Source organism: Cajanus cajan, chromosome 5, assembly GCF_000230855.2.
Source record: "Cajanus cajan strain Asha chromosome 5, NIPB_CcT2T_4, whole genome shotgun sequence".
NCBI lineage: Eukaryota > Viridiplantae > Streptophyta > Magnoliopsida > Fabales > Fabaceae > Cajanus > Cajanus cajan.
This window is the reverse complement of record NC_138521.1, coordinates 54522903-54545417: the sequence shown is the minus strand read 5'-3', so window position 1 is coordinate 54545417 and position 22515 is coordinate 54522903. Positions and strand designations below refer to the sequence as shown.

At 28.9% G+C, this 22515-nt stretch overlaps 3 protein-coding genes across 3 annotated transcripts; all 3 read right to left on the bottom strand.

The window, feature by feature from the left end:
- Nucleotides 1-1290: 1290 nt before the first annotated feature.
- Nucleotides 1291-1986, bottom strand: LOC109809725 (putative lipid-binding protein AIR1). Its single transcript, XM_020373111.3, has one exon. It carries the CDS (start codon nucleotides 1891-1893, stop codon nucleotides 1555-1557), a length of 339 nt encoding a protein of 112 aa, XP_020228700.2. The 5' UTR covers nucleotides 1894-1986; the 3' UTR covers nucleotides 1291-1554.
- Nucleotides 1987-7274: 5288 nt separating this feature from the next.
- On the bottom strand, nucleotides 7275-8033 carry LOC109809724 (putative lipid-binding protein AIR1). Its single transcript, XM_020373110.3, has one exon. It carries the CDS (start codon nucleotides 7947-7949, stop codon nucleotides 7554-7556), a length of 396 nt encoding a protein of 131 aa, XP_020228699.1. The 5' UTR covers nucleotides 7950-8033; the 3' UTR covers nucleotides 7275-7553.
- A 9428-nt stretch (nucleotides 8034-17461) lies between these two features.
- LOC109809823 (NADH dehydrogenase ubiquinone 1 beta subcomplex subunit) lies at nucleotides 17462-22256 on the bottom strand. The gene is made up of 4 exons (XM_020373222.3): nucleotides 22032-22256; nucleotides 21860-21946; nucleotides 21667-21762; nucleotides 17462-17791 (listed from the first exon to the last, which is right to left on the bottom strand). The coding sequence occupies exons 1-4, from the start codon at nucleotides 22167-22169 to the stop codon at nucleotides 17735-17737; spliced, it is 378 nt and encodes a 125-aa protein (XP_020228811.1). The 5' UTR covers nucleotides 22170-22256; the 3' UTR covers nucleotides 17462-17734.
- Nucleotides 22257-22515: the final 259 nt, after the last annotated feature.

The window sequence follows — 22515 nt, the reverse complement described above, 5'->3', positions numbered from 1 at the left end:
TTGAAAAACAAAGTTTAAAAACATAAAATACATAATAATTGAGTTTGTGCATGCAGACAACCAATCATGTTCATGCAAATAGGGATGGGTACATTTGTATGAGAGAGGGGAAGCTACCCCCACCAATATTTTTGGCATTATATATATATATATATATATATATATATATATATATATATATATATATATATATATATATATATATATTTATGATTATAAATTATAACTATAATTTAAAATGTTATAAAAAAATAATTTATAATATAAATATTACCTCTTCTATTTTATTTTAGTCTCATATTTCATTCTCTTAATAGATATTCTATTTTTTTTCTTTGAGCGTGCATTTTACAAATTATTTCTGCAACTAACTAAAAGTCTAAAACAATCATTTCTCAATTATATCAAATTATATTCCTTCTACTTTTATGTATATAAATAGTTTTTTTAATTATCTAATCCTTCAATCTACTATTTTTTTTATCTGTCTTTAATTAAATTTTAATAGTTTTTTAAGAAAATAATCAAAAATTGTTTTAAAATATAATTATATAAAAATAAAATTTTATCATCATAATATATAAATATTGCTTCCGCAACTTAAAATTTCTAAATATTTCCCTACGAAAACACCTCTAGTTATCACAGATATACATATAACATTTGTCTTTCATGATGTTCATAATTATAAAACTTATTCAGCTTATAATGCATAAAAGGAAAAAAAAAATTACAATCCAAAATCAAAATTTACGTACACAACTTCAGTGACAAATCCTAGTTCTGTTTACTTCGATGAATATGGACGTGGAACTGATCTGTCCAATCATGAGAAACCTGATTCGATAGACCAATCTCTACATGATACATATAATTGAATTTCTTAATTTACGATAAATACTAATAAGTTAAACTACGTTCCATGTATAAATTTGTTAGAATCACGTACGATAGATTCATACCCTGTAACAATTTCTCATCGTATCATTTTGTACGTGTAAGTATAATTTCATAGGTGAAAGTGAAAATCTTCTGCATTGTCCTTTTCCTTTCGTACTCTTTCGCTCTCTCTTTATGCGACATATTATTGAAAAGCTTCCATCTCAGTCTTTCTATGGATTCGATTCAGAAAGGGAAAAGGCAATTTAAGAATAATTTTTCTCAACAGTCTCTTGTCTCTTCATTATCGGAGTTCTAACGCCGATACATGGATATCATTTCATAAGCGGCTTCAATGCTCAAATAGAAATTAAGAAAGAGAACAAAAATTAATGAAGGAAATAACGAATATTATAAAATGTAGCTATTTATTAGTAGAAATTTCACTTAGAATACAAACAACTATGAGGCTGAGAAGAAAGAGCAAGGAGCCTTTCAAATTTCAACCATCACAACAATATTTAATGACAATAATAACCAAGTACGAACAAAATGTTCATTCATTGGCTAAATGACACGTGGCAGACAGAATACCAAAGTACACATAATAATTATATGAATAACGAATATAGAAGAAGTTTAAGACATGATAAAGTAGTTATATGAAGTGCAGAATTAAGCGCAGATGAAATCCTCAGGAGTCTTCTTTCCACAGACGTTGAGTAACAAGTTCAACTTGACGGGCACATCGAGGTTGATGCCTAACACATTAGCTTTGAGAGCGGTGCAAAGGCACACTGCAGCTTCAAGATCAACAAGACCCTGAATGAGAGAGCAGCATGGGGTTTTTGGTGGCTCCCCAAGTTTCACGTCCACCAAACCTAACAGACTAGCACACACACCAAACTTAAGGGTGTCTTCGGGACAAGTACCATGGTTTGTGGAAGGTGTGGAGCTAACCAAAGTGAAGAAGAGAATGTTAAGGGACAAAAGAAGAGCAGCTTTGGAAGCCATTTCACGATGGTGTTGGCAAGTTGCTCACTCTTACAACACTACTCTTATACTTTGGTTTGGTGTCTGAGCTCGTGATGGGATTGGAGAGGGATGTGAAGGGGTTTTATAGGGTAGGATTGAAGAGAGTCTTCGTGTTTTATGGTTTAAACTAGTTGCGCTTATTTGAAGGCCATGTGATGTGAGTGAGCCCGTGGAAATTGGAAAAGCTGGCATAGGATTAACACTTAACATGGAAGAGGGAATATAATCTTGTATTATATCAAGTTTTAAATCATATAAGCATTTTGCAGTGGAGTTAGTTGTCAACTCCCTGAAATCATTTCACGCATATTTTGGTATTAATTTTTCAATAGTTTGCTTACTGGTTTGTGGTCATAGTTAATCAATATTTACATATCGAGGCTTTGGATGTACTAGGTATAAAACCCACATTTTACATTGATGGCTATTCTAGTACAAAAAAATACATTTTATGACATGATTTTACTGTTGTTGCAAAGTAATTGACATAAAAAAAATAATAATATAAGGTAGCATTCTTGTAATTAATATAAAACTTTTAATATAATTGCATTTTAATCGACATAGGAAATAATTTTACATTTATTAAAACAACAACGAGCATTAAAAGTGTTTTTATTCAAATACAACTAGTACACACTAGTACAAAAGAGGTGTACTACGTCGGGTATTTTGAGCTTTTTACGTCAGAAAACATACCGATGTAAAAGCGGAAGACGTAAATTTTACGTCGGACCTGCAAAACCAACGTAAATTTACGTCGGACATTACGAAATCCGACGTAAAAATAGTAAAAAAAAACAAAAAAAAACATAAGAATGCAAGCAGAACGGCCCTTTCTGCTTGGAGAACAGGCCGTTCTTCTTGCAGAACTGGTCGTTCTGCTTGCAGAACAGACCGTCCTGCTTGCAGAACAAGCCATTCTGCTTCGTAGAACTACCCAAAAGAAAACGCTCACTACCTATACAAATAAAACAACCAAAAAATCGAATAAAACAGATAGCCAGAGTAGAAATGCGAAATAGAAAAGTGCTAACGAAACCTTGATTCATACCTGAGGAGCAGCAACAATGTGCGAATGAGTAATAAAGAGTTCATCCCTCTGCAAAAGACAAAAAAACGATTAAGTAACAAAGGAGAGGGAGAGGGTTTACAGAGAAAAAAACGAAAAGTGAAGAGTGAATGCGCGCGGTGTGTCTCGCGCTCTCTTATTCAAATTTGCGTCCTTTTTTACGTCGGACCTGCTAGGGTCCGATGTAAAATGTCAAATCTACGTCGGACACAACGTACCTCCGACGTAGATTTAACTTTTTACGTCAGCCCCTACCAGGTCCGACGTAAAAAAGTTCGCAAAAATTACAAAAATGTCACCGCGTTTTTTTTTACGTCAGATTTTCGTATTTCTGACGTAAAAGGGGTGACGTAATATGCTGATTTTCCACTAGTGACAATACTCGTGTTTCTGCTGGGGTGACTCATCTGATTTCATGCATTTTATAAATAGTGTACAAACTGAAAATTTTTGTGTGAGAACATGACGTTGATTTTTTTATATATATAATCATAACATTGATATGAAATATTCATCTTAAAAAATAATGACTAATTTTCATAAAAGATCGTGAACACATGTAAGATAAATATTTTTCGCCAACATATTCTATTTCATATTAAAAGTCAGAATTTGAATTCAGAACATCTTGATTAAGAAACATAAATCACTACTACTTATATTAACTAATGTATGTGAACATGATTTAAATTTAATTATATAATAGAAAGAAAAAAAAACACAATATCACACAAAATAGGATCATTATAAGATAATTTGATTTGATAAAATTTAGAATATTACATGCAATAATAATTATAGACCGAATAAAATTTACAATACATGATTTGATTTAGTTTAATTATTGTCATTAGAAAGATTAAAAGAGAGTTTTCCTTTGTGATTAAAAATGTTTTGGTTGATGAACATATTCAAATATAACATTGAAACAAAGATAACGTAATATTATGAATTGACATTATTATTGATAAAATTGATATTATTTAATTTAAAATTTTCAAAATCATATACCTAATTTGTAATGAATTAAATTGGTTGATACTTAGGTTAAATTTGACGTTAGTCACTCGTGAGACGGTTTGAATAGATAGTATCACCCAAAAAGATGTAGTTATCAAGGAAAAATATAGAATATGATATGGAAATAAAATTAACATACATGTGCTTATTTTTGCAAACTAGGTGATTAATTATTATAAAATATAGAAGCATCACCTCACTATTAATTTAATAATTAATTAAAATTTATGAATTGTCATCAAATAACATACATTGTGTTTTACTCTTATAAATTCCAAATATGTTTGGTCAATAAAAGATAATGTTAAAATCAATATATAAAATAATTGGGTTAATTCTATTTTTTATTTCTCTAGTATTAATTTTTAGTCTCTAAAATTTTAATTGAACAATATTTTAATATATTTTAATCCCTTAATTATGTACAATTGTGTGATTTTGACTCTCAAATTATATATAAGTTATTTTAGTCCCTCAATATTACCATTTTAAAGTTTTATTTTCTCAAATATCATAATTATACAATTTTTAACTTATTTTAGTGGTATATAATTTTTATTCGTGTATTAAATGATATATTTGTTATTATTAAAAGCATTAATATATATAACTTAAATAGATTAAAAAATGTTATATATATAACTACAATATTTTAGACACTAAAATTACGTAATTATGGTATATTAAGACTAAAATTGCTCGATTAAAAATTAAAAATTAAAATTGCACAATTATGATACTTAAAAAATAAAAAATGTTTGATTAAAATTTAAGATAATAAAATTGCATAACCATCATACTTGATAAAATAAAAGTACATTTAAGTCAATATAATATTAAAATATTTGAGTGAATATCATATGTGTCATCATATATTTCTAAGTGAATGTTTATAAAATTATATGAAAAATTCGTGTTGATAAAGAATTTAACTTATCTTAAATTTAAATATTTTATAATTTTGAAATGTGAAATGACAATGGATTTAATTATTTAATATCTCCTTGTATAGTCTCTTTGATACTTGTAGATGTTTATTTGATACTAAATTTTACAATTATTTTACAATCTCTTCCTTCCTCTTTGTCCTAACCTCTTCATCTGCCTTCTCCTCCTCCTTTGAAGCATCCAAGGTACTTGTAGCGCAGCGCCAACGACGGAGGGGACGAGGAAAAGGAACAAGGAGATTTCATTCACAATTGAATACAAGTTGAACAGCAAGGCAATTAGTGAGATTAAGGCCTGTTGTGTTGCCCTGCATCACGAGTTAGGCTGGTTGAGCTTCTTTTTCCATCTTTTGATTACCATTATCTATATCGATGAGTGTTTTCCATAGCTATTGCAGTCATCACGAAACAAGACTTGATGGGTGAATTCATTACAATTATTAAAAAATAAGGCTACTTTTTATGTTCACATAACTGATTCAGAAAATTAACTTTTTATATTTATTATTAAAATGATAAAGAAGGTTAAAGTTTACCATTTCCTTTATTTTTTTATTATAAAAAAATGATTTCACACATATTAAAAAAATTAGTTATCTGCATTAAAATTTATTAATTTTATAATTTTTTAAAATTATTCTTATTATAAATGTAAAAATTAAAATTAAAATTAAAAAAAATAGTACAACTAAAAAGTCATGTACTAAAATAGAAATATTTTAGGAAAAGTCATTAATGAAATACAAATAGTTAAAATTAGTTTATATTTAAGAACAAAAATTGTGTACTTTTTTTATAATAGACTATAGATGGAATATTTATTAATTTGCATCTATGATATGTCTAGAACTAATATAAAAATTCCTTTTGAATCGACAAAAAATCTTAAATTAATATGTTAAATAACTAATGTAAAACGAATCTGGTGATATTTTTTAAATTTTATAAAAAAAATTTACATTGGTTCCAAAGTAAACTATGCAAAATACTTTTTTATATTGTTTCTAAGTTGATCCAAATTAAAAATATACATTTTACTTCGGTTGAACATACAACTGATGTAGAAAGTCTATTAAAAATTTCCCATATAACTTTTTTTTCGCACTCACGCCCTCACTTTTGTCTTCGCCACTTTCTCGCAATCTCTTTGCACCAACGTTGATAATGTTCAAAGTAATGGCAGAACTTGGATAAAAAAATTGGAGATGCCAAATTAATCTTTTTATATATAAATTACATGTTTTATTAATTAAAATAATAATAAAATTTTTCATTTTTTTACTCAAAATAAACATATACATAATAATAAAATCTAAAAAAATATTATTATTTATTAGTCATTTCATAAAATAATTATACAAATATAATATAATATTATATATATATATATATATATTTTATAGAAAAATTTGGGGGAGCCATGGCTCCCCCTGTCCCCAAGAAGGTCCATCCCTGGTTCCAAGCAAATTTGACAAGTTTTTTCTTTGTTGTTTACATTTTTTTTTCTATTAGGTTGGTCTCTTTTTAAAGACAAAGTAGTACTGTGTTGTAATTTCATATGTCAAAGGTAAGAATTAAATTTGATCCTTATAATTAAGAAATATATATGTCTCGAAGTATTTATGTTAACAACTTTCAATAAGATCTAATGGTCAAACAGACAGTGACAAATGACAATTTGAGAAACAAAATTTAAAAATATAAAATAAATAATAAATAATAATTGAGTTTGTGCACACAGACAATCAGTTACATTCGCGTAAATAGGAACAAATACATTTGCATGAGAGCAGGGACAGCTACCCCTACTATTTTTTTGACATTTATAAATATATACATTTATAATTATAAATTATAACTATAATTTGAAATGATAAAATAATTTATAATATAAATATTGTCTCTACTATTTTATTTTAGTCTCATTTTCATTCTCTTGATAGATATTCCATATTACTTCTCTTTTTTTCTTTCAGTGTGCATACCCTGTAATAATTTCTCATCGGATCGTTTTTTACATGTTAGAATAATTTCATAGGTGAAGGTGAAAATCTTCTTCTTTGTCCTTTTCCTTTTGTACTCTTTCGCTCTCTCTTTATGCGAAATATTATTGAAAAGCTTCCACCTCAGTCTTTCTATGGATTCAATTCAGAAAGGGAAAAAGGCAATTTAAGAATAATTTTTCTCAACAGTCTCTTGTCTCTTCATTATTGAAGTTGTAACGCCGATACATGTATATCATTTCATAAGCGGCTTCAATATGCTCAAATGGAAATTAAGAAAGAGAAGAAAAAAAATATTAATGAAGGAAATAACGAATATTAGCTTAACTGAAGATATTTATTAATTAGTAGAAATTTCACTTAGAATACAAAGAACTATAGTGAGGCTGAGAAGAAAGAGCATGGAGCCTCTCAAATTTCAACCATCACAACAATTATAATGACAATAACCAAGTACGAACGAAATGTTCATTCGTTGGCTAAATGGCAAGTGGCAGACAGAACACCAAAGTAAACATAATAGTGATATGAATAACGAATATAGCGAAATATAGAAGAAGCTTAAGACATGATAAAGTAGTTATATGAAGTGTAGATTTAAGCGCAGATGAAATCCTTAGGAGTCTTCTTTCCACAGACGTTGAGTAACAAGCTCAACTTGACGGGGACATTGAGGTTGATGCCCAACACATTAGCTTTGAGAGCGGTGCAAAGGCACACTGCAGCTTCAAGATCAGCAAGACCCTCAATGAGAGAGCAGCATGGGGTTTTTGGTGGCTTCCCAAGATTCACGTTTACCAAACCTAGCAGATTAGCACACACACCAAACTTAAGGGTGTCTTTGGGACAAGTACCAGACTTTGTGGAAGGTGGCTTTGGGACTGGTGGGTGTTTTGGAACTTTTGGGGGTGGGCTGCATGGGACGTATGATGAGCTAACCACAGTGAAGAAGAGAATGTTAAGGGATAAGAGAAGTGCAGCCTTGGAAGCCATTTCACAATAGTGTTTGAAGTTGCTCACTCTTAGAACCCTACTCTTATGCTTTGGTTTGGTGAGTGAGCTTGGAGATGAATGCCTAATGAGTGGGGTTTTATAGGGTAGAATTGGAGACTGTTTTCGTGTTTTAAGGTTTAAAATAATTGAGTTTATTTGGAGGCCCATGTGATGATGTGAATGAGCCCATTGGATGGAAATTCAACAAGCTGGCAGCGGGTCATCAAGTAAAAAGGAATATTATATTATATAATATCGAGTTTTGAAGCATATATGGATTTTGCAGTGTGGTTAGTTGTCACACCATTGAATCATTTCACGCATACGTTAGATAGTTTGATTAATTTCAAACAATATGCATAAGATATTGCGGGTTTTTTTTGTCATTTTTCATCGATTATTCAGAATGAATAATTACGAGGGCACGAGATTGTTCTTATTACCCTGTATTTGTCTCTTACAACTCAACTCGTGTCGTCGATCATGCCAAGCAACTACAATATGCATCTAATTCACGTTTATCTTATCAAAGTTGTCTCCTCAAGTAATGGCTACAAGACTACATATACACATGTCACGATGTTTAAGTAAAACATTAATTCCCTTAGTTTTATTTAAAACAAGGGTTTCATTAAGCTTTTGATCACAAATGTGATTAATAATGCAGCTGATGGTGAAGTCCAAAGATCGTGTGATGATCATGTGAAAGGCTAGCTGAATTAAGCGGTAAACATTTGTCGTTTAGCCTTGAAAATGGAAACCTTGGAACCTGATGCGTATAATATATTATCATCACTGATATATGTATACCGGAGTTCAGAGAAACTCACAAAGAGGTCATTGTACCATCCCTTACTAGTTTATGTTTTCAGAAATGAGTAAATAATATTGTATGGTACACGCTAAAAAAAATTAAGAGTTTTGGTATTTTTAATCAGAAATTCTATGTTTCTTTATCTCTTCTTTGATTTGTCCAAACTTATTCTACTATTGCCTTAAAAAAATTGTTGTACCAAAATCTTTAGATTTTCCTCTATATATCATCAATTCTTATTACGGTAATTTTGATGTTTATAGCTGAGAAACTATTAAGTATAGTTAAAGACAAAGTGTATATATTACTAGTCAATATATTATTTAAGTTTTTTAATTTATAAAATAAAATTAATAACACTTAATTATATTCATGTAAAAATTAATTAAAAATTAAATAATTTTGTATTACCTAATAATTTCTTTAGAAAGTGGCGAATGTTAGTACATTAATTTTTGAAACTAAAAATAAATAAATAAATTTTTAAACTTAATTACTTAATGTTATTTTAATTTCTAAATATATGTTAATATTACGATTTAATCATATTTTTTAAGTTTAGATTAATATAATTGTCAATTTAAATTTTTAAATACTTATTTAACATTTTTTTTTTAGTTTTAAAAACTAATATAACATTCTCTTCCAAATTTAGTGGCCAAAATAATTGTATACTCCATAAATATACATTATAGAAAATCTTTTATATTATTATTCAATTACAAATATATTTTAAGTTTATAGACTTGGGTAATAACTTCGTAGAATTCATACCAGCAACAATTGCTTTTTATTAGTTTTACACAAATATCTATCAAACTATTAAACTCTTATTAAAAAAAAAACTATTTAGAAAATTTGATCCTAGGGTTTATTATGTGAACTGATTGAAGATTTTACGATCCATGGTTATAAAATTTTGCCCTTGCCGCAGATAAAGTTTGACCAAATGAGTTTGTTTTTTTAAAGGGTTAAATAAGTTTTTAATTCATCAATTTTTTAAGAATGCAAATTTTAATTTTTTTTAATGAAGAGACATTCACTTATTCTAAAAGAAAGTTTAACTAAATTTATTTCACTCAATAACTCATATTTTATATCAAATTTTAATGATCAAATTATTAAATTAAAAATTCTTAATACATGTATTAAGTCTACAAATTTTTTAAAATATTTAAAAATTATTTGATTCTTTGTTTCATTAATTCAATTTAATGGATGTTCATTAAATATTTTATATGTTAATTTGAATTAATGAAACAGAATATCAAATAATTTTTAAAAATTTACAGACTTAATATATACATTAAGAATTTTTAATTTAATGGTTGAATTATTAAATTTAATATAAAATATGAGTTATTGAGTAAAATAAGTTTGGATAGACTTATTCTTGAAATAAATAGATTCTCCTCTTCATTAACAATGATTATATTTATTATTGGTATTGTTTTTATTTACTATACATTTGCTTTAAAATAATATATATATATATATATATATATATAATTATTTTATTCTAAATATTAATCAATGATTTATTATTATTTTAAAAATAATATGAATTTAAGATATTTATTATCATATTATTTTAATGTTGTTGAGACATAACTATTTTTCTATTCCGGATAATTTGAGTTTTAAGGTTATTTTAATCTTAATTTAAGTTTAATTTTTGAAATTTGAATTTTCACACATTATTCCATCATGTTTATATATTTTGATTTAAACAAGTATTTTAATGTGTATTGTACAGGATAAATTTTTATTTAATACATATAATTTTTAGAATAAATAATATCTTTTATATATATATATATATATATATATATATATATATATATATATATATAAATTATACTAGAATTAAAAAATTTAATTAGTAAATATTCTTTTATCATATAAATTATATTTTAAATTTCTATAAATAATTTATATTGTAATATAAGGTTATTTTTAACTATTGATATTTTTTAAAAATATTTAAATTTAATTAATAAAAAATAAAAAATTAGATGAATAAATTAAAGTTAATAGAAATTTTTAAAAACACTTTTTTTTAAAGTAAAACAACTAAAAATATTCTTATTAAAAAAAACTGGTCTCTAAAACCTATTCACTATAGCTATTTGATTCAATATATAGGATGATAATTTATTTATATATCTTACTTATCTATTTAAAATATCTTATATTTTTAAGTAATATTAAACAATAAAATTGTAATATAATTTAATAATATAAAACTATTTACTATCATATGATTTTTTCTATTCATTATTTCACTTTTTTTTTACTAAATTATATTTTTGACGATTATATTAAGTTTAAATATGAATTTTTTTTTACCCATAAAATGGTCAAGTTTTGATTTTAGCCCTTATACAAATTTTTACTTTTTTCATCTTCTAAAATTTAGGAATATTATTTTTAGTCCTTATTATTAAGTAATTATTTTTTAATCAGTGATTTATTTAGTACAAGGTTAAGTGAGAATTTCAAGTGTAACCTACAATTGTTAGTGATACTATATTAGAGTGTAATTAAATAATATAATTATTCAAATTTTATTGAATTACTTTCTTCTCTTTTTTTTGTTTTTATCTAAAATCTACTATAAACTACTAACTATGTGGAGGGAAAAAAATTAAAATTTAGTAAAAATAAAAGTCATGTATTTTTTTAATATCTAATTAATATATATTTTTTAAAAGTATTTAAGAAATATTATCCTGTTTTATGTTTCAAATATAAACCTAATGTTATTAGGTTAAAGAATGAGATAACACTTTCTTTTATCGATAGAAATTAAAATAATAATAATTAATAAAATTTAAATTTACAATCTTATACATATTTTTCACTTCAATTATTAGACTAATCTCGTTAATTCTTAACGAGATAAAATTTGAATAAAAAGAAAAAAAGAGAAGGTTGAAAATATAAATTAGAAAACCTTCTTATAAGTATGAGATTTACATGCAATACTAACGAATAAATCTCGGTACAAAATATACATGTCCACGTATAGAAAGGACGTTAAACCATATTATAGTTATAACATGCACCAAGAAACAAACAAATAAATAATCTAAGTTGGTATGAAAAAGTAAATTATTAATATTCTAACATATTTATAATTTTTCATATATATATATATATATATATATATATATATATATATATATATATATATATATATATGTGTGTGTAAACAAATATCCTTATTTAACATATAATTTTTTTATATTACTTTACTCCAATAACTATCTTTAAATTATTCTTTCTATCTCAATATTTTTTTATTATTTAATTTTTTTTCTCTCGTGTCTACTTTTTCAAAATTTCAATCCCCAATCTAATTAAATACTCGCTTTATTGTTTCTTTATTTTATTTTCTTAATTGTGTTAATTATTTTAATATTATTTAAGGTTTTAATTGAATCATTTTAATTTTTCAAATATCACAGTTGTTTGATTTTAGTTCCTTAAATTTTAATTAAACAATTTTAACTTCTCAAATATCATAACTATATAATTTTAGTTCTTCAAATATTACAATGACCTATTTAAGTTATATGTATTATAATTTTTATTCATGTATTAAATGATATATTTATTATTATTAAAATTACTAATATATTTAACTTATATAAGTAAAACATTTGTATAATGACATTATTCGAGCGGTTAAAAGATTAAAATTATTTAATTAAAAATTAAAAGACTAAAATTACATAATTATAATATTTAAAGATTAAGATTATTTAATTAAAATTTAAAAGACTAAAATTATAAGCTTCATGAAACAAAAATGCATTTATCCTATTGTATTTTATTTTAGGAATATAAGAAGTGTCACTTTTCCCCACATAGTATAAGTAGTTAGTTTTCTTATTAACTATTGAAATATCTATGTTAATTCATCCTAGATTTTCTGATTGTAGAGGAGTCGGCAAGTCATTTTCCAACAACACAATAATTTAAACGCACTACTTGAAATCGAATACAGTACATGCATGGTTGACTCGTAATTTCTATAAAGACTGCGGACAAGAAAATGCAATTGGCAAAGGTGCACTCACTCTTTGGCGTATTATCGGCAATTAGCATAAACCAGTGGGCAGGATCAACAATATCGAAGAAAATGATGAAATAAGGATCAGTAAAGTAAAGCATTATTAGGCTAGTAGGCCATTCAAGGACAACCTTTTCTCCAACACATAACTTCGTCCATGACTCTCCAATGGATGCTCTTGTCATTAACACCACAAGTTTAGATATCCCATAACTATGTTATCTAACAGAAAGAGGAACCATCATTTTCATCCTAACTATTCAGAAGATTATATATATATCCGACAATAGCTTGCCTAGCACAGACGCGTAAATTCATAAAAGTCACCTCACCATTTTCTTAGCAAAAACAAAGAAAGACGTGGACTAGATTCAGTGGTAAATGTTGACCCCATGTATGGGAAATTAAATATTGAAAATTGATAAATGGTAGGTTTACGTATAAAATGGATTTTTAGTAAAGCATCTGGTGAAAAAAAGAAAGTTAAATTTGTCACGTTTATTCATGTACGCATTAATTTCGGTTTGAATTATGATAACATCATTGAAATTCTGATATATATATATATATATATCAAAATAGATGGTTTTGTTGTTCCAATCTCTAATCCAAACCGTTTCATTATAATGATATTCGAATTGGATAGGATAAGGTGATTGAATTTATTCTTAAAATTAAATAATTAAAATTAAAATTAAAAATTACATAAGACAACGTGTAAAATATACTATGCTACAAGTCGATAAACATTATGCTTAAAACATTACAAATCTATCTGTCAACATTATAACGTATCCTATTTAAAACATTTAATATTATAAATTTAAAAAATAATCAATATCATTAAATGGTTTGATTCTAGAGTGTCAGATTTATTTAATTGAATTGATCGCTCTGGTTCGGTTCTTAAGAATTAAAATTCGAGATTTAAACTGAACTAATTAAATATTTGCAATTTTCTAATAGGAACTTATACGAGAATTCGAAATAATTCTGATTTTTTTTTATTCCATTTAATTTGTATTTATCGGATTATTGGATTGATACGAAGTCGTTAGTCTTTACCACCATTTTTGAATATCATTGTTATTAAATTAAGTTGTACCAGCAGTTAAAATAAATGATAAAAAAAAGTGTAAAAAAAATGCACATTTAAAAAATAATTTATAAATATCATTCTAATAATTAAAACCTTTTTTTAATTTTTTGTATAAAATTTTGATAAAGAAAAAGACATAAAATATGATAATTACGTGTTATCTGTTTTTCTTTCATTGTCGAGGACATGTTTAATTAGAATGGTTCCAGCTTCATCCAAGACGAAGGAGGGGGCGGGATTAATCAAAACAAGTAAAATCACAATTTTCATGTTGTGAGTCATCATCATATTTAATTAATTGCTTCCTGCTGAAAATGTGGATCTAAGAGGCCGATGTCATTGAAAATAGCAGCACCTGTGATACAAATATATTAAATTTAATATTTAGTCGTAAATATTGAATATTAGATCATAATGTAGAGTTGTAGACTTTTGGGGCTGATTATAATCATGATTTTTATGCTCTTTCATTATCAACATTCCGAACCAGTTATGCACCTGTGATAGCACTTTAGCATTAATCAATATTAATATCTATGTAGCTATGCCAGAAAAGGCAAAGCAGCTAGAGAAAACCGTTAACTGAGATAAGTAAAGAAGAATGAACAACTATATAACCTTATTAAAAGAATAGGTTTAATTTATACCTATTGGTGTAAAAAGATTTACACACTCAATAAATAAATCGTTATCGTATGATTTTTAACATTATTTACTCTTAAAAAATGTCCATATATTCTCTAGCTCTTGAAAAATGTCCCTAACTGAAAGTGCCAATACTACAACAATTAATTGTTCCATATGCTAGTCTTAAAAAACAAAATTGCTCATATAAGTAAGAATCACTTGTGATTTCAAACCTCATTTTTTTATAAATAAAATGTGAATCATGCAAAGACATTATTATTATAGATTCAAGTCAATTTCAAACTTCAAACCTGGCCATGATTTTCAAAAGATTTAAATAAGATCACATTTAACTCTTCTCTCCTTTTTTTGTTCTACGGAACTTCTTTTTAAAATCAGGTCTCAACCAGTACGTGCAAGCAATAGCATATAAGACATGAATATTAATTAGATTTAGAATCGGAGCTAATCTGAATTAAGCGCAAGTGGTTGATCAAGAACCATAAAAGAAAATCTAGTTTGGCATCGTACTTTAGTGTGTTTTAACGAGTTTTTCTTTTAAAAAAAATTACTTAAGGATTTGCATGGCTAAGCTTTTATGCTCGTTGGAAAAAAAAAAATACGAGGCTTTTTCTATAACCTGAAAAACTGTTCAAATATTTATACAAAAAAAAAAAAAAAAAAAAAAAAAAAAAAAAAAAAACAATTACAGTCGAACATGCAATAAATGTTACTTTGTTAAAAAGATTTTTTAAAAGAGCTCTCATTGAAAAAAGTAAATTAAGGCTCGTGTGGAATGTAGAAACTCTTCCCCACGAAGTAAGATAGTTGTGATGAGAAATATATTTTAGCAGCTAAGAGATATTACGAATCACTCTCAGCCAATTGTTGATGCACCCATCTGGGGATTTGACATTTCATTAAGCATTTGTAAATTAGATTCTTTCAAACTAATTGAGATTTGTGAATTTCTATATAGACAACAGACAACAAACTGTATGACACGCGTATACAACATATATATTCTCAAAATTTCATCAAAAGTAAAATTTGCATGTGTTGTCAAGAATATTAATTTTTTTATTTGTACTCGTTCAGTGGAAAAAAAAATCCTAGATGTATAGTAATTATTAATGTTTTGCCAGTTGTTTGATTGTAATCAAATAGACGCAATCATGTAGCTTGTATTTATATTATCTATAATCAATAATATGCATGTAGCTTAATTTATTGATGAAACCAGCAAACCATTTCCCATAATGAGACCCATATCCATCATATCCGCGTTAAGAAGTCCAATTCTCACTTTTTTTCAATTGTTCATTGCCTAATTACACTGAGCTCAAAATCTGACGTGACGAGGTCAATCTTAGCAGCGTTATGAGATCTTTTGAAATTATGTTCAAACTTGTCATGATCTTAGGATAAAATAGTTGTAAACCCTTCCGTGTTTATTTTTTGTTTTAAATTTTGATAAAATTAATTTTAAATTATTACAAGTGATTGAAAAAAGTTCTCATTATACGTTAAAATGTATGTCAATTGTCAAGGTATGGAAAGATGTTTATGGAAGATTACCAAATAGACACTTGTTTATTTGGGTACATTAATGGAAAGCAAAAAACAACAAACAAAGTAACTGAAAACATAATAATCCGCCTCCAAGGTGGCGAGCACAAAACTTGGAGGGGTGGTCCATGTGTGGTTCATAGGAGCCTTATCTGCACCCCAAGCTAAAATGCCATCAAAAGATCTTAAACCAATTCCTTAAATTGCTATAGTCCTATCCCCAAAATCGCAAGGAGCCCGATGTCATAAGAAAAGCCCAACCCATCCAGCCCAACACAGAGTGCTTAAATGATAAACCCAATCAGTTGGCCCTGAACGTTTGAATTTTCCTACAGTAAGGTTCCATCAAAGATGGTTTGGGTTTTAGAAATCACAATAAAAATGTTTCGGAGATGGAGGGGATGTTTAACTCTTTTGAGCATGTTTGAATAAACTTTTTCAAAAGCGTTTTAGAAGAAAAAAAAATATAAATAAACTTCTTGATAAACTAAAATAAATTTATAAACAAATTAAAAAAAGAACTTTGAAAAAGTTAGCAAAATAGAACTTTTACAAAATAGTTTATACATAAAATTAATTTTAACTTGTAAAAAATATTATTTTATTTTTTCTTTCATTTTGCTCTCCTATAAATACTTTTGGATAAGTTTACCCAAACAAACTTTTAGTGTGCTTAGATTATGTTTATTTCAAGATATAGAAAATTAACACATCTACTGAATTGCAATTCGCCGGGGGAAAAAAATGAGAAGCAAAAGTTCCTTTCACACCAAGTATTGAAAAAAAATCATCAAACACAAACCACGACCACTGTGGGACATAATCAAAACACAAATTTGTCGTTTGAAAGGGGAATGGGAATAGTAAGGGTCAACAGTGTTTCAAATATAACTGGATGGGCTTTCTTCTTGTAGACTTGGGGCGGTTAAGGGTGTGCTACGATGTCGTACAGGACACATGGCCAGAGATTTCCTTTCTTGCCTTCCAAATATGCTTGTTCTCTCACCGCCGTCAACTACTACAGTTCAGTTTCCAAAGGGTAGTGACGGATGACCACGGTGTATTTGGGAGATGGAGAACATATATGTATGTGTTGACAAAGAATAGAGGAGGAGGCAACAAAAGAGTGAAAGAAAACGAATCAAGTAAATGGATGATGGTGGAAGAAAATAATCGAATGGTTATTTCAAATGGAGCAGCATAGACTACGTTCACTGTAGCCTCTGTCCCTTCTTATTCCATAAATGGATGTTATTCATTATCTTTCAATTTTTTAATTAAATAAGTCTTAAATTATTTTATGAAATTACGAAATTCCCATAATATGATTTCTGAAAATGCAATATTATACTTGAATCAATCACCCTAATTCCATTAAGAGTACAGAAATTAAGAATAATAATGACCCACTCCTCACAATAGCCATCATAAGCATGATTATGATCAAAAGAACAGCCAGATTCGGCTCTTCCATTCCTCTATTTGGTTTCAGCAAGCCTCCATGATTCCTTATTTTGAACTACACAAGAGTACAAATAAACGTAAAAGAACAATTACATCAAACAAGAACTTCTCATCCGACATTGCCTTGGATCTCCCTATGGTTCACCACCAAGCTCCACTCGCAGATTGTCATATGGATATACTTTGGGTGCCTGATACAAAGAAAATAACATAGCAATCAATCAACACAAGTACTAAAAAGTTGCACAAAATAGCATTATAAATGAAGCTTTAAAGAGGAAAACATCAAAGTAAATGTAGCCACTAGTACAAGCAAGAGTGCAATCAATCGGGATAAGTGGACTATAAGAATTAGGACAAATGCAGGACAGTAACCTCCATGATCCATAGACCGTGCACAACTCTAGCAAACGAACTGTACTTTTCTTTTAACCGAACAAAAACAAATTCATATATAGCTTTAGGTAAAATTAAGAATAGCCACGATGAACTAGGCACAAATCCATCCAGACTGTTTCAACATAATCATACATGACAAAAGTCTTGGATATAAGGAGAATGCTAGCTAATTGTAAACCTACAGAGGAAATTTGATTTCCATTAGCAACTAGATATCAAGTTTTTTGAACTCGCTACTTTTGCTACATCTTAGTTGCATATGAATTGTGATAGTTGTACTCCTAATATATGGTTCTGGAAGTAATACTATTTAAAAGTGAGGATGGAAAATGGGGAACAATATCCTATCATCTGAAAGCACATAAGTAACGATAAAGGGCTTCTTCAATTTCAAAACATCCTATTCTATCATCTGAAAGCACACAGGTTAATGAAGGTTTTCTTTAATTTTAAAACATCTAATAACATCTTCAGTCTGATGGTAGGTTCAAATTATGATATACAATGTCACGATGATTGTCAAAATACAAACATGTGATTCTGCATGTTCTGCAGGCTTGAATCTCAATTCGATCTGCAAACATGGTAGGTTTGCATGCCTGAATATGAACTCAGTGCAATCATGAGATACAACCAATCTCAGTTGAGGCATCAAATCTGGCCATATTCCAACCCAAATCCAAAGAAAAAAAATTTTGTCCTTCATTAATACCATAGAGCAACTGAAATTAAACCCAGAGAAAAATAAAATAAAAATTAAAAATTAAAACTTATCTTGTAGCTGATACTGATTGCAATGAGCTCAACTGGAAGGAAGTCTGGAGTTCAGTTTTATAACTGACAAATTAATGTCAGGACCTTAAAGCTGCAACTCAAGTGTTGGGAGGACTAGGTGTTGTGATCAAGATTGTCAAACTCTCGAGCTAAATAGTAAACTTACAAGTTCAAAATTCTAGATAGAGAAAATGAGTTAACTTTGTTAAACTCTTTTTTGAATAAACCCCCTTGACCTCATAATGTTAGTGTTTACTCTGACTCAAATGATTTTAAGAACTTAACTCCTTTTTGAAATGCTATCCCCTTTAGGAACTTATATTTTTATTAATTTATGTATAATTTGATCATTTATGTCATGTAATCTTATTTAGTAATAATGTACTATAACAATTTATTACTATAGTTTGCTACAGTGGAATTGAAATATTGAACTATTGTTGTGTTAAAAGTACTATGTCATGCATATATGTCATTAATGTTTTTTAATATTATTTTTTATAATAAGTAAACTCTTACAACTTTATGAGTCGAACCTAAGAATCGAGCCTATAGAAGCTCCATGAGTTTACATTTACAAACCCTCGAGTTTGACAACCTTGGCTGTGATTACCCCAGCTTTTGGCTTCCTACAGCTTCCAACTACTGCATTTGTTTCTTGCATTTGTAGGTCCCTTGGGGATTGCATTGTTATTTAGAAGGGGAAGTGACAAAGATTTTGGTTCATTATAGCAGCAAGGTAAGGCTGCCTATGATAGACCCCATAATGAATCTGATCCTTCTCTAGACCCCAACATAGCACAAGCTATGTAGCACCAGGTTGCCCTTTTATAGCAGCACAAACTACCCTACTCTCCACATTACAAAAGCTAGGTGCAGTTGAGGTGTGGGTATGATATAAGTGTGTGTTGGAGTGGCCCATGTGGATAAGATGACTTCCAGAATAACTAAAGATACAAATGCTTATCTCAATTCTCAATACATAATAGATTGCCCAAGATTTGGACAAGATGTCATCACTTTGTAAAAATACTTTCTCAACCCTTTTGGTTTTGGTTTTCTGCTTCACAACTTCAATGTGCTTTGCTGGCCCCTTCTACTTTTGTATGTTCCGCATTGGAACTTCATCATGCAAAGCACAGGGTGATGAGGAGTGTTATACCCTTAAATTAAATGTTATTACATTCATGAGACACAAACTTGGAAATTTGATCATGAGACCATTATGTCTAAAAGATACATCAACAACTGTAGATCTGTTTGTAGTATGGCAAACAGACCACTCTTCTACAACCCTCTAATTCATTTCACTGCCAGAGTGCTTCAGCATTAGACCAGTACTAGCTTTGATGTATTAATACAAAATACTATAATGCTCAATCTCAGAAATATAGAGGAAGATATCCTTAAACACCCCAGTTAAATAAATATGCTTGATAGATCCAAACCAAATAGATAAGGATCAGATAGGTGGTAGCAGAGTAGTCAATCATGCATTTGTGTTCTATAGTGGCACTATACTGCTGGAGCATTGCAGCCTAAGGCCAGTCAGGGTTCCCATCATGTTGTGTTTTTAAGTCCCACTGAATCACAGCTACTATATTGAAATGGAAAATCCATCTTTGCCCCCATTTTTAGTTTTCCACCCTTTGTAACAATCTCGTGTCCCGCTGCTTGCTGACTGTCTCTGGCCAAGCTCAAATTTTCCAACACTTCCTAAGCTTTCCAGCTGCTGCTCACCCACAGATATCTCTTTACACCCTCTCTGTTCCAACATCCCCATGTCAACCACTGTTCAACCAGAAGTCTGATCAATTTTTGTTTCTATAGTTGTTTTGCGTTCTCTGCACTCACAATACCTCTCTGTTCAATTATCGTTTTTGTGAGGTGTTATTCACATTCACATGCCCTTTCTGTTCTTGTTTTCTTTTTTTTAACTAACTTCATCATCTTCAACTTTTATTTTAATTAACTCCATCATCTTCAACTTTTATTTTAATTAACTCCATCATCTTCAACTTTTATGGTGATCGTCCATTTAGGGTATGACTTTTTATTATTAATTACGAACGTCTTTAATTTTAGATAATTCTTTATTTATTTTTGAGCATTTAGATATATATAGTATAAATTATTTGTCTTATGTCCACAAAATTCAGTACAGAAGGCATCCAACTATAGCCTGCACTGCTGTCTGAGACATATAAGTATTAGCAGTAAGCAAAAAGGATCTAAAGTAAAGGAACACACAACTCAAAGTACATTGTGATGGAAATTGGAATCAGGGAAAAAGTTCCAAGAAACTCCACAACCGGAAGTAGAGAAACCAAAATCAGGATTAGTTTGCGTAGCCAATCGAAGGAAAGGATAACAGAGAGAGAAGTATATTATTTTGTATGCTAATGGCCCATTGAGCCCACTTGGCCAAGCAAAATAGTTATCAGGCAGTTATAGCAACATCAGGTGAAAAGTGATTCTAACAAACCTCTCCACTACCTATTGCCACTTTAGCAGCCTATAAACAGCAATAAACTATGAAATAGAAAATAAAGCTGATTACAAATGAAAATTAACAACTAGGAAATAAGAGAACTAAACCATAGGACAAAAGGAAAATGTTACAGCATTGTAATTGCTGCAACATACATCCCTAAGCAGGAAATGAGAAGAATAGCATCCAATCCAACCAAATTCAAAACGGTTCCAACATTAACACTCATCAATGTCGATCACGATCAACTTCCCATAAAATATATGATGAACAACAACTGTCATAGAATTGAAATGAACAATCATCCTAAAGGCACTACAAATAGCAAAATAGAACCAGATCAAAGCCTACACTAAGCAGGAGTTCACAGGAATTGTGCAGAAGTTCAAGTAAAAGACTTACAAACGGTATCTTGGAGGCTTTGTCATTCCACACAGCCAATAAACCCAGAGACGCAAAAAAACTCAAGCCCCCACACAGCCAGGCCAATGCTTCATACTGGTTTCAAAATCAAAAGGTAAGAAAACAATTGATTTCATGCACTAATGTTATGTCGTAAAACTTCCATACAAAAGAAGAGAAAAAAAAAAGTCACCTTTCCGACGGTGTCAGCAATACGATCTATGCACGGTTCGGGAAATGGAGTGCCGTTGTCCCACACAAGTTCGTCATTCATGGGAAGCTGAAACCCCAAATTCAAAGAGATATTAAATATTAGGGTTTTATAGAAAATCAAAATCGAATGTGATAAGTTTAGAGAAATTTACAGGTTTGTCGGGAACATAATGTTTGCCGACGGGGAGGCCCATGCCGGAGCGAAGGCGAAGAGAGGAGGCTACAGATCGGCAAACGACGCCGTTTCCGCCCAAGATCCTCGATGCTGCGTTCGTCAATCTCCCTGCCATGATTAATGATGATTTCCTTCTCCTGATTCTTCTTTTTCGTTTCTCTGTTCTTAGTTCTTACCCCCCCACAACACAACCTAATGTAACTATCAATCACTCACTGATTATACGACTTCGTTTAGAATTTTTTTTTTGTCCTATAATAATATTTATCAATTGGGCTTTATGTCGTTGGTGAATCGATTGTCAAATGTTTAATTGGGTTGGATCTTCCTTTCTTCGCTTTCGGGAGAATTTAATTTTGGGCTAATGATATATACACCTCTTTTTTTCTTTTAATAAGTACACCTCTTTTATTTTATTTTATTTTTTAAATATTTATAATTTTTTTATTCTTTAAATTTTT

What these genes read in the sequence shown, in the direction of transcription:
- LOC109809725 (XM_020373111.3), bottom strand. Translation starts at nt 1,893, where the DNA reads ATGGCTTCCAAAGCTGCTCTTCTTTTGTCCCTTAACATTCTCTTCTTC.
- LOC109809823 (XM_020373222.3), bottom strand. Translation starts at nt 22,169, where the DNA reads ATGGCAGGGAGATTGACGAACGCAGCATCGAGGATCTTGGGCGGAAAC. An exon ending in TTGCTGACACCGTCGGAAAG is followed by an intron (nt 21,763 to 21,859) that starts GTGACTTTTTTT and finishes TTTTGAAACCAG; the next exon opens with TATGAAGCATTGGCCTGGCT. An exon ending in AAGCCTCCAAGATACCGTTT is followed by an intron (nt 17,792 to 21,666) that starts GTAAGTCTTTTA and finishes TCTTTGTATCAG; the next exon opens with GCACCCAAAGTATATCCATA.
- LOC109809724 (XM_020373110.3), bottom strand. Translation starts at nt 7,949, where the DNA reads ATGGCTTCCAAGGCTGCACTTCTCTTATCCCTTAACATTCTCTTCTTC.